The 13,263-nt window shown below is 40.2% G+C and overlaps 1 protein-coding gene across 1 annotated transcript in view; it reads left to right on the forward strand.

The window, feature by feature from the left end:
• The window catches only part of RASGEF1B (RasGEF domain family member 1B), a 504,962-nt gene that overhangs the window by 167,075 nt on the left and 324,624 nt on the right, over positions 1 to 13,263 (forward strand). The window contains exon 3 of the mRNA XM_045571312.1: positions 3,390 to 3,443. Coding sequence (XP_045427268.1) covers positions 3,390 to 3,443 — 54 coding nt within the window. The remainder of the gene's footprint in view (positions 1 to 3,389; positions 3,444 to 13,263) is intronic.

A 13,263-nucleotide genomic window follows, 5' to 3' on the forward strand; every position in this document is an offset into this window, starting at 1 on the left:
TATTTAGGACCATTGCCCATTTCTTAATTGGATCATTCACCTTCTTTTTATTTAGTTGTATCAGCTGTCTGTAGATGTTAGAGATTAAACCTTTATCAGTGGTGTTATTTGCAAATATGTTCTCCCACACCGTGGGCTTTCTTGTTGTTTTGTTGATGGTTTTCTTTGCTGTAAAAAAGCTTTTTATTTTGATGTAGTCCCATTTGTTTATTTTCTCTTTAGCTTCCATTGCCCTAAGGGAAGTATCAGAGAAGAAGTTCTTTTGACATACGTCTGAGATTTTGCTTCCTGTGGATGCTTCTAGTATTTTTATGGTTTCCCATCTGATGTTTAAGTCCTGCATCCATTTTGAGTTTATTTTTGTGTATGGTGTAAGTTGGTGATCTAGATTCATTCTTTTGCATGTGTCTGCCCAATTTTCCCAACACCATTTATTGAAGAAACTTTCTTGACTCCATTGTATATTCGTGCCTCCTTTGTCAAATATTAATTGAGCATAGTGATTTGGGTTGATATCTGGGTTCTCAATTCTATTTCATTGATCTATATGTCTGTTCTTGTGCCAGTACCAGGCTGTTTTGAGAACAGTGGCTTTGTAATACAGTTTGAAGTCTGGTATTGAGATCCCTCCTACTTTACCCTTCTTTCTCAGGATTGCTGTGCTATTCGGGGTCTTTTATTGTTCCAAACGAACTTTTGGAGAGTTCTTTCTAGGTCAGTGAAATATGCCGTTGGTATTTTAATTGGGAGTGCATTGAACCTATAGATTGCTTTAGGAAGTATGGACATTTTGATGATGTTGATTCTACCAATCCATGAACATGGTACGTTCTTCCATCTCCTTACATCTTCCTCTATCTCTTTTTTCAGTGTCGTGTAGTTTTCTGCATATAGGTCCTTTACTTCCTTAGTTAAATTTATTCCTAGGCATCTTAATTTTTTTGGTGCGATGGTAAATGGAATTGCTTTTTTAGTCTCTGTTTCTGTAGTTTTCTTTTGACTTTTGCTTTTCCTCTTCCATCACCAAAATTGTTTTCCCTTTTCCCCTTTTAACTCAAACTTTCTAAATAACATGTATTTCTTCCCTCATAAACAAAATAAAAACACGAAAATTGCCTGCAAACCAAATTTAAGGATTCCACCCAACCTAAATCTTAAGTTTATTTTTTCTTCATTAAAGATACTTTTTGTGTGTATCCATATCTGTGTTTTTTGTCCTTTAATACTGCATATTGTGTTGGTCCAGGTCATGTGTTGGCTCAGATTCTTAACTTTCCTAGGTGAGGTGGTAAATATTTTTATGATATATGAGGAGAGCATAGCAGAAAATTTATATACATTAGATCTTTAAGCCTTACCAAAGCCTGTTTTTATTATACATTTCTTTTAGTTCTTTTGACCCTATTCAACCAAAATAAAATTATATATATATATATATATATATATATATATATATATATATATAATGTAATGTCTGTCTATCTATCTATCTATCTATCTATCTATCTATCTATCTATTATTTCCCTCCTATTTATCTAAGGATATTTATTGCAGCAAACAAAGAAAACCAACACAAAAGAATCAAAACCTGAAAATCACAAAATATCAATCAATAAAGGAAAGCATACATAAAGTATGGGGTATCCATATTATGGAATGTTACATAGCTATTGAGAACAATGAGACAGTCTAGATGAACTGACTTGGGAAGATGTTGGTAATATAGTCTAAGCAGGATGGAGTGATCTCAAGAAAGAAAGAAGTTCTATATGTGCATATGTAATCCTATATAATAAAAGGCTAATATGCCTTGATCGGACAGGGTAATGATGTGCACTGACCATCAGGGACCAGATGTTTAATGCAGGAGCTGCCCCCTGGTGGTCATTGTGCTTCCACAGGGGGAGCGCCGCTCAGCCACAAGCTGAACTCATGGCTGGCATGCACAGCAGTGATGACGGGAGCCTATCCCCCCTCTGCAGTAGTCGGACACTCCCTGAGGGCTCCCATACTGTGAGAGGGCATAGGCTGGGCCGAGGGACCACCCCCCTGAGTGCATGAATTTCATGCACTGTGCCTCTAGTCCTGTATAATAAAAGCCTAATATGCTAAGTATCTGGTTGTCTAGTTGGCTGTTTAACCAATCAAAGTGCAATAAGCTAATGAAATGCTAAGACCACTCAACCACTAGCTGTGACATGCACTGACCACTAGGGGGCAGATGCTCCAACTGGTAGGTTAGCTTGCTGCTGTGGTCAGGTTGATCAGGACTAAGCGAGATGGGCCAGACACACACTGGAGCCCTCCTGCGGTCTCTCCCCTGATGGCCAACCTCCCATGTCTCTCCCTGTCCCCGATTGTGCATCAGTGGGGGCCTGGCCTGCACCCTCGCACAATGTGGGACCCCTTGGGGGATGTCACAGAGCCAGTTTTGGCCCAATCCTGCAGGCCAGGCCAAAGGACCTCACTGGTGCATGAATTCATGCACCTGACCTCTAGTATAATAAATATAATTAATATGTAATACATGCGATTGTAGAGAAAGGATGAACACAAATTGTTATTATTGGTTACCTCAGGAGGATAGGTTAGAAGAGGTATTAACTCATTAAGAATACATATTAGTTTTGTAATTAAAGAAAAAGAAAGATTTCCTGAAACCCAAAAAAGCAATAGTATGTATGTGGGTAACCACAGCTCAGTTGAATGCTTCATAGGATAGTCCAAAAGTAACAAACTTGTAAATTTCAATTGGCCTTGAATATTTAAGTGCCTTTTTAGTAGTCCATGAGGTCAGGAAAATATATACACAAATATGTCAATCACTGGGATGATGATGTGCTAAAGAAGAGGAGATGAGATGCAAACTTGGCACTGCTGTTCAGAATCACAAACCTCATGAATGGAGAGAAGCTCCATCTATCACTCAGCTCATAAAAGTTATCATTTGAAAGATTTTTGGCTTTTGACATTTTGGACATATCTCTTCAAGATAAAGAGAAAGTACCTGGTGTGGTTGAGAAGGTGAGTTTTGGAGTCAGACAACTTGTTTTTGAGTTCTGGTCTGTTTCTGAGGTGTATGGTCTTTGGCAACCTAATTGTGAAATGAATACAAACAAGAATTACCTTGTTTGTGAAATGAATACAAACAAGAATCTTTATTTCACTGCGTCAGTGATGTCTGTAATAAATGTCCCAGTTGGTGTGTGTGTGTGTGTGTGTGCGTGCATGCATGTATGCGGAATTGGGAGCAGGGAAAGGCAGATACTTTTTAAATTCCAGATATATCAATGGGGTTCCAGGAAGTGGTACCCACCTTGAATTGGAGATGCACAGGTCTGGGACACTCTGACAGTTCTAATGTGTCTCCCACCTTCCTGTTTTGCAGACCACCGTTTTCAGCACATTGGGCAGTGAGAAGTCCTTATCTGACTGCAGAAAGGTAAGCCAGCCTCTGAGCGTTTCAGCCTGCTGTCAGAGTAATAAAGGCTTCAGAGTTGATGGACATTCGTTTGAAAAGCAATGGTATCAATGAGAATGTTCTGATGACACATTATAGTCCTTTTTCTCCAGAGATGAAAATGTGAATGGTTCTCTTTAAGGAAGTGGAAAACTCTGTCACCGTTTGACAGCATTTGTTTTTATAGAGAAACCCTGATTCAATATATTTCTATCTCGCTATTATTTGACATTTTATTCTGGTAAACGAGCCTCAAGGGAGTCTAGAGCAGGCTGCATTGCAGGCATGTTTGTCTTTGTTTGCAAATTTAAATCTAATGAATTAATACCCAATACAGTATAAAAATGATTTTGTATTGCGAAAGAAAACTGATCATATAGCATAAAATCTGGTTTGGATTCACCACAATCACGTTTGAGAAGCTGTCATGCTTTGCAAAAGGATTATCCTCCCTGGCGTCCGATGGAAGACATCCTGAAATGGATCACGTCTCAAGACTGCCTGCTCCGGTAGTAGCAGCATGTCTAATTCCTGGCCATTGCTGTCCAGGGGGCACTTTTATCCGCCTCTTTAATCTCAGGTTTAACTAGATCTTCTCCTTCTTGAGGGGAAAGAAGTGATTTCACAGTCCAAACAACTCAAATAAATTCTTTGACAGCATCCATTGATATGGAAAACCAGATGCATAATGAGTTGATTAGTGTCTCATATTTTAGTTACTTGGCATTTCTTAGGATTTTATACCATGGCGTTGTTTGCCATGCTGTTTCCATTTCTGAAGTTTCCTGACACGAAAGTAGGTAGCAGAGAGAATCATAGTTAGTGGTGTGAGTGCCCACCTTTTTGAATGCCACCCATTTCATTACCTTGATACTTTTTTAATTGCCTATTAGATCTCCATCTTAATTGAGTTCTGCTGGGTTTGTCTTGTTCTCTGCTTCCTGAGAGTGAGGTGCATGTAATGCTCTTAAAAGTGTTACTGCCATTGATATCATTTAAAGGTGGATTTCTAGCCTCTACCTGGATAGTCTGTTGACAGGGAACTTTATGAGCCTAACTGTTCACTAGTGACACAGAATGTTAGTTCTTCATTTTACTGAGTCAATATCTGCCTCCTTTTGATTTTCGCCTAGTTATTTACATATAAAGTCCGTTAAACGTTTCTTCTGAATCTTCTCCCCCCTCACCGTTAGGCTAATGCTTTTCCTTCTTTATTTCTGTTAGGACAGTTATATGATTGACTTCCAAAAGCATGGACTATTGGGATCTGGCTGTCTGGTTTTGAAATCTGGTTCTGCCACTTATTACTTATGTGACCTTGGGTTGTTCTGTGCTTCATTTTTTCTAAAAAAATTGTTATCAGTATTATAGATGTCCCTCATACCCCTTGCCCTGCCCCGCTTTTTGTCCCCTTCCACCCAATCCTCGCCCTGCCACAGGTCTTCCCTACATTATTGTCTGTGTCCATGGGTTATGCTTATATGATCTTTGGCTAATCTCATCCTGACCCCTTCATCCTCCTTCCCACTGAGATCTGTTATTCTGTTCCATGCATAGAACCACTGGTTGGTTAGTTTATTTGTTCTTTAGATTCCACATATAAGTGAGATAATGTGATATTTGTCTTTCTCTAACTAAATTATTTTGCATAACGTAAGAGTCTCTAGGTCTATATATGCTGTGGCAAGGTTTAAGAGCTCCTTCATTTTTGCAACTGCATAGTGTTCCATTATGTAAATGAACCACAGCTTTTTAATCCACCTACTGGTGGGCCCTTGGGCTGTTTCCAGATCTTAACTATTGTTAATAATGCTGCTATGAACATAAGGATGCATGTATAACTTTTTTTTATTGGTGTTTCAGCTTTCTTAGAATGTATTCCTAGAAGTGAGATCACTGGGTCAAACAGCAGTTGGATACCAAAACCATTGCTTTTAGTGTTTTGCTATTTCTTCTGCCATTGGATTCTAGCTGCTAATTTACGGGTCCAGTTTTCCCCTAAAAAGTCAGCTTTTGGAGGGAAGGAACAATGGCTGATTCAGTTATGATTAATAAAATAATATCCCACAGGTAGTAAGAACTCAATAAAGATTTATTTAATAAATGGATTTGCTATATACATGATTGTTCATTAGTGTGATATCATTTTGAGACCATTTTATTCTAAAAAGCACTGATTTTCTTCTTCATAATTGTTGAGAAAAGAATATTGATTTTCAAGTTTTATTTATCAAGTCAATTTCGACACTAAAATAAGATGTTATGGCTGGCTGGTGTGTGTGGGGGTGTGTGTGTGGAGATTTAAATGTTTAGCCAAAGACAGCAAGTATTCCAAGGCCTACCATCTAAACACCATCTTATACAGTTGTAAGATCACCTATCCTTATTTTCAGCCAAAGACCAACCTATTCACTCCTTAATTTGGAAAGCCTCAAAACATCTAGGGGATATACATGAATTCATTCATTCATTCATTCATTCATTCATTCATTCATTTATTGAGTGCCTATTTATTGAGTGCCTCCTATTGCAAGGCAGTTGTTATTGTTAATATGTTATAGAGGAAAAATAAATATGTCAAAACTTGAAATGGCTTGCTCTAGGTTACATATTACATTCAGGCAGACTCTTGCAGGGTGGATCTAATTTGTATCTTCTGACTTTCTTCCTCTGTGACCTCTCTAGCTCACACTATTGAACTAGAGTTGACACATGGTAGGTGTGTACTGGGTGGATGAGCAGCAGAGAATGAGCTTCAAGCATGCTCCACGGCATCTCCTGCCACCTGTTCATTGGTATTTATACCTTTTTGTGTCTTGATACTTTTCCATTTCTCAGTGCAAGATGTTTGCACCCAGATACATCGACTCAGTAATTTTCCTGTAGGGATATTCAGACATAGCACTATTGAACTTGCAGCATTTCAATTTGAGATAATGTGCAAAACAGATATTCTCACCTCACCACTCCTCGCCCTGACCCTGACTCCCACTCCAGGGTCATAGGCCAGAGATAGGCCAGGGGAGATGGACAGCTGAGGATGATGGATGGGGTGAGGGTCAGGGATAAGATGAATCCCAGGGATGGGTTAGAGGTTAGAGATTTCTGTTTCACAAACTACTTGGAAATGAAAAACAGTGGTTTTTCAGTTTGCCATCAAAATGCTCTGCTTTATCCTGTTGTAACTTTCATCTAGATATGGTAGCCTAGAGTCCCTTCCAGAATCCTCGCCTATAGTCTTAGAAATAGGTTCCTCAGGTTTAAGAGTTTATTGAAAAAATTCAACTATCATTAGTTTATTGTACTTTTTTTAGGGCAGGGAAACAGCAGTTTCTCTCTGTGTGTGTCACTCTCTGTTCTCCCTGGACTTCTGAGATATTAACTCGTACAAATGACAACTTTAAAAAGTAAGGTATTTAGGAAATGTATCCCTATCATCTAAAAAGTATTGGTGTTATAATATGTGGGAACCTTAAAGAAATCCATATGTTGGTGGCTGTAATTTCTTGGATTATTTTGGTCATGTTGACTTCTTTCTATTTTATCCAACCCTTGGCTTTGACTTATGCCTCTCCACTGTCACCAATGATGTGTGAGTGGGCACAGCATGTGCCCATATCATCTCTTAGCCCAGCGGATGATGTTTTTATTTTTAATAGACATAAGTGATGCTTGACTCACATAGACAAGGTAATTTTCCTTCAGGAAAAGATTATTAAGAATATAGAATGTAATGAGCTCCTAGAAGATTCAAATTTTTCATCAGTGTTGATGAATAGGTTCCTGGGAAAAGACAGCACAGCCCAAGATAGTATATCAGTAGTTAAGACATTTACTCACAGTTGGTTCCTCAGCCTTTTGAAACTATACTGTATCTATCTTCCTCTTTTTAAGTCTAATACTTAATGTCTAGACTGTGCTCATTGACCTCCACGAAGCTGGCTGGGCAGATTCCCAGGGCTCTCAGCCTCTTGGCAGAATTTCCAGGCTGGTAGGTCACGATGACTTCTTCCCATGACCTGAGAAAGGGCACAAAGTCCAAATCCACCCAGTCAGCATTGAGGAAATTCCTTAGTTCCCCCAGAAGGACAGAATCCCATGTTCTGTAGCAGTTACAGAAAAGGGTATCATTTCAAGTAAATTTAAATGCTGTTTGCTTTCTAAATAGATTTTTTGGAAGCTATGAAGTTTCATATTTGGCAGAGAGCTGTTTTCTGACTTGCTGTAGGGCTCTCTGCTGGATAAAGGATGCTATATACACATTGCAAAGTTATTATCTTTTTTCATGTGTGCCAACACAGACCACTAATTATGGGAAGGGAAGTTGTATCACTTTGAACAGAGGAAAAGCACTGCAGCCTGTCCTCTCTCTCTCCCTCCGTCCCTTTTTCTCTTCTTCCCTTCCTCCCTCCTTCCCTCTTCCCTCCCTTTGTCCTCTCTCCCTCCCTCTATCTTCTCCTTTTATCCCGCCCCCCTCCCCCCCCCCCCCCCCCCCCCCCCCCCCCCCCCCGCCAGCAACGAAAGAGCTCTTAGCATTCATTTGCAATGTTCGAGATAAGGATGGATGGTTCTGGATTCTATGCCCTCTTCTTTCAGCTTTTATTGCCCTGTTTTATCATTGCATTTTCCAATCCCACTCTCCTGAGAGGCAGTATGGTTAAGAGCATAAGCTCTGGAGACTGGTTGCAGAGACTCGAGTCCCAGTTCCACCACCCATGAGCTCTACAACTTTGCCCAGATTACTTAGCCTCTCTGGGTCTCATTTGTCTCATGTATAAAATGAGACAAATAATGGCACCAGCCTATGGAATTGCCGTGAGAATTGAATAAGTGGATTCATGTAAAATTCTTAGAACAACGTCTCAGTAAGAGATGTTCCTTTGTAAGTCTACCCTCTGCAAATAGAGACTACTTTGAGCCTTAGTGCCTTGAGTCCCACTTTTTCTCATTGCTCTAAAAGAGCAACGCAAGACACTGGGGGATGAAGGCATATATGGGAGTGGAGTGTAGGGGGGCAATGGAGGGATATGGACACATATGTAATACCTTACTCAATAAAGAAAAGTGCAAAAAAATCCTATATAATAAAACAGTAATATGCAAATTGACCATACCTCTGCCACACCCACAAGCCACACCCACCAGCCAATTAGGAACAATCACGCAAATTAACCCAACCAAGATGGCGGTGACCACAGAGCGAGCAGGAGGCTTAGGTTTCCCCAGCAATGGAGGAAGCCAAGCTTCTGTAGCCCTGGCCTGCTTTGGCTTCCATTCAAGGTTACAAAGTTTCAATTATAGAAGATAAATATATATCAGATTCCAGGGGCTCTGCTTTGGTTGCCAGGGGGCATGGCTAGCCTGCAAACCACCACAGGCCCCTCCCCTCGCCCAGGCTATCCCACACCCCAAGGGAACTCCCACCTTGATCCAGGGCACCCTCAGGGCAAACCAGCTGGGCCCCACCCGTGCACCAGGCCTTTATCCTATCTAATAAGAGAGTAATATGCGAACTGACCATCATTTCAACACACAAGATGGCTGCCCCCATGTTGACACAAAATGGCCACCACAAGATGGCCAGCAGGGGAGAGCATTTGGGAGGGACCAGATATGAAAGCAAGGGCAGTTGGGGGCAATCAAACCTGCAGGAGAGGGCAGTTAGGAGTGACCAGGTCAGCAGAGGAGGGAAATTTGGGATGACCGGACCTGCAGGGAAGGGCAGTTGGGGGGACTCGGGCCTGAAGGGGAGCAGTTGTGGGGGACCATGCCTGCAGGGGAGTTCACTTAGGGGTGACCAGGCCTGCAGGAGAGGGCAGTTAGGGGCAAATAGGCTGGCAGGGGAGTGGTTAGGGATGATCAGGCTGGTAGGCAGAAGTGCTTAGGAGAAGGCAGGCAAGCAGTTGGGAGTCAGCAAGATCGGTCCTAAATGGGCATTTGGACATCCCTTGAGGGGTCCCAGATAGGAGAGGGTGCAGATTGGGCTGAGGGGACCCCCCGCCCCCCACGCATGAATTTTGTGCACCGGGCCTCTAGTAAAAAATAAAAGAGCAATAATATTAAGGAAAGTACATCAATGGACTTGAGCTGACATCAACGTTTAGAGAAAACTAAACTCTAATTGCACTGGAGAAATATGTTTGTATAGGTCTCTAATTCTTAGTAATTCTAAATCGTAACAATTAGAATGCATTCAAGTTCAATCCTGGGACAGGTTCCAGCTATGTAGAAGCAAAGAATTTCTTAATAAATGAAACATAAAACCTTCCTAGTAGTAAAATGAGAATACTTTTCTGTGTCTTCACAGAAAGTACCTGGCATAATTTTAAGCACATAGTAGACTTTTAATTATGCTTGTTAATTCATAAGCTCAGGGCTAGTATTATTGTTCCTCCAAAGGCCTCCATAAGAAGGCTTGAGGTGGGAAAGGCAGGGAGTAGAAGAGACTACTCTTGGTATGTTTTCTTATGCCAGCACGTAGAACATCCTCAGGTAGGTAAAATACCTTATTCCATGCTTGGAGGTGAATACTATAAAATATTTCTGTCCCTCAAATAAACATATGGTCATTGCCTTTTCTAAATGTTAATATTGGCCCCATTTGACCACTAGCATTATCATTTGTTTGGTACATATTCTTTATAAGTGGGCCAGACAAAGTCAATACTGTGGGTAGATTGGGCCTGTGGCTTTTATCTTCATTGAAGGGAGGCATTTCAATGGGTTGAGGGTTTGAGATGGTAAATACAATGTTCTATGGAAATGTGGGCTTCCTCACTTTTAGTGAGGATAATTGAATAGAATGAAAACTGGTGATTCCTGCATAATGTTATCATTTTTCATCCCTAGCCTAGGAATTTTTTATTCTTAGCCTCGTGATCTTGAAATTTTGAAAAGGAAAGATGCACACTCAAGGTCAGACCAAGTAGTCATGATTTGCAGGATTAAAATTGGGTACAGAAAACAGTCCTCTGACCAGAAGAAATGGACTTCCTGTTTTTGTGTGTTCCTATCATAAGCAAGAATCAAGGAATACATTTTAATTGTTTTGTTGTTGTTGAGGTGTCATTCACAAGCATGTTACAGCTTAGTAGATATAAAAATTTACAATACATAATAGAATCCCATCAGTAATATTACCTCCTGCCTTTTAAGGTGTGGGCATTTCCATAAATAAGGCCTTCCTGCTAACTGTACCACCATCAGTGCTAGAGCATTCATTATTCTCTCCCAGCAGCTGCTGAGGTTGTCACTGTCACTTTAAAATAAACAGCACATTGAGATCCATAGGTTGTATAATATAGTCATTGTCTGCAGCAGTAACATTGCTAATAGGAAGGAATTAGTTAAGGGCAAATGTCATGAAAAATGTTGCCCTAATCCCCTTTGAGCTGTAATTATCCCAGCTGCATTTGCATGAAAACAAGGTTCAAGAACATGTCCTTAGTCAATGGTTCATGCATAACTGCCCATGTGATACACATTTTAGGATATATTTGAAACAGTAACAATTAGCAGCAGCACCCCCTAACATACACCTGAAAAAAAACACAAACAAACAAACAAACAAACAAAAAACACACAAACTATTTTGAGCTACAAATAAAACATGGATTTTTGTCACGGCAATTCCAGACTGCCAAAATAGTATAATAGGGTAGTAGAAATAAAGGGATGTTGATGAATCTTGCAAATTATACATGAAAAGGGACATTTAAGAATCATACTTAATATACTGGGTTTTTTTTTGCATTTGTATGGGGGAGGGGTGTGTGGGGTAAGTACTATGCACTATACTCTGTCCAGCTGTGTCATTACCACTCTGATTTCACTAGTTTTTTTCCAAGTACTTAAGACATTATAGTGAACTTCTGGTAAATTGTGAATTTCCCTTGTGATTGTAGAGAGTTTTCTTCTTGGCTCCTGTATTACTGAGTCTCAAGGACACTATGCAACTTTTTCTTCTTCCTTTTCTCCTTCTATTTCCTTTCAGATTTTTCAGAATCTTACATAATCAAGACTGGGCTATAGTTATTTAAAAATAGGCTTGTGTGCTCATACACACATATACACATTTACTTTTACATAATGTGCTCTGAAAGATGAGCTTTTGTAGACATAGTTATCTTGTTTTCTTAGTCTACAGAAAAGTGTGTTAGGTCTGAAAAGAAGCATAATAAATAAAAGATGAATCCATACAAAGTATGGAGAAGAATTCATGAAAATTGGGTCTTTGTACTGGCTTACAAATCTTTATAAAAGCTGAGTAGTCAGAATACTTAATTTAGCTCAATTAACAGTGATCACTCTTGCTATTGTTTTTCAAAGTGGGACCAAGTTACTCCACAATTGAGCTAATTGCAACCTCTGATTTAGCTGCTTAGCTCTGTGCTTTTCTTTTGTTTTCATAAATGATCTGTACAGGCCAAATAATCTCGCCCTTCTCTCTCCTCCCACATTGATTGTTTTTCTTTATTATTTTAATTCTACACTCTGATGATTACTGTAATCTCCCCAAGTCATTGCTCAAGCCAACCACTAAATAAGACAGCTGGGGAGCCAGTGTGATGGCTGCATTGCAAGGCCCAGAGCCAGCTCTGAGACACCGCTTGAGGAATTTCATACACATTATCACCTATTCAACCCTTAGAATAATTCTACAGGTTGTGTTAAAAAATTCAACTGAGTAAAATTTACAGTCTTACTGGCTTCATTCAACCATTCATGAATTGGGCAGCATCCCAGCTGGCAAATAGACGAGTTCCAGAGGGCTGTGCAAAATGAAAGCCCTTTTTAGGCAGAAGGGGGTAGGAAATGGGAGTTCCTGGCAAAGAGTGAATTGTCTTGGGCAAGGTCACCTTCCAATGCACTAGTGCTGACCATGCAATTCCAGATTTTAGGTTACATTTCTTGGGGAGGTTGAAACCGCAATTAAGTCTTTGCTAACATGGGGTTTAGCACAAGTGACTCCCTTTGGGGCCTGTCTTCTCTTTTTTAAAAAAAAGTTGATACCATTGTTTGTCTCGTTTTTTCATATGAGATGAGTAAGACACAGAAAGGCTAAGGGACTTGGGCAAGCTTGTAGAGCTCATAGGTGGTGCAGCTGGAACCCCAGTCCCAGAAATCAGGCCCCAGAGCCTGTGCTCTTCCCCCTTCACCATGCTGTACTGCCTCTCAGGAGAGTGGGTTGAAAGATCAATGATAAAAACCAGTATTGGGCAGTAGAGCTGAAAGGAGAGGGCATGGAATTCAGAGCCACCTATTCTTATCCCAAACATTGCAAATGAGTGCGAAGAGCTCTTTCTTTGCTGGGGGAGTGCCAGGAGGAGAAGAGGGAAGGGGAAAGTCTATAGCATCTCTCCTCTGTTCAACAGTAATACAGCTATACCAGTGGTCAGCAAACTCATTAGTCAACAGAGCCAAATATCAGTAGTACAATGATTGAAATTTCTTTTGAGAGCCAAGTTTTTTAAACTTAAACTTCTTCTAATGCCACTTCTTCAAAATAGACTGGCTCAGACCATGGTATTTTGTGGAAGAGCCACACTCAAGGGGCCAAAGAGCTGCAGTTTGCTGACCACGGAGCTATACCATCTTTCAACTACCTTCTCCATGACCACCCTGTTTAAAACTGCAACCTGCTTCTGCTCAAAGAACATCCAAATTGCCCATTTTTCACCTCACATTCTAAGATGCTATGTAATTCATTTTGTATATTAACATCTCTTTTCCCACCAATAGAATAAATTCCAAGATGACAGGTTTTTTTATTTTTTATTTTTTTAATATATTTTATTGATTT

Source organism: Pipistrellus kuhlii, unplaced genomic scaffold (genome assembly GCF_014108245.1).
Source record: "Pipistrellus kuhlii isolate mPipKuh1 unplaced genomic scaffold, mPipKuh1.p scaffold_m20_p_1, whole genome shotgun sequence".
In the NCBI taxonomy this organism is placed as follows: Eukaryota; Metazoa; Chordata; class Mammalia; order Chiroptera; family Vespertilionidae; genus Pipistrellus; species Pipistrellus kuhlii.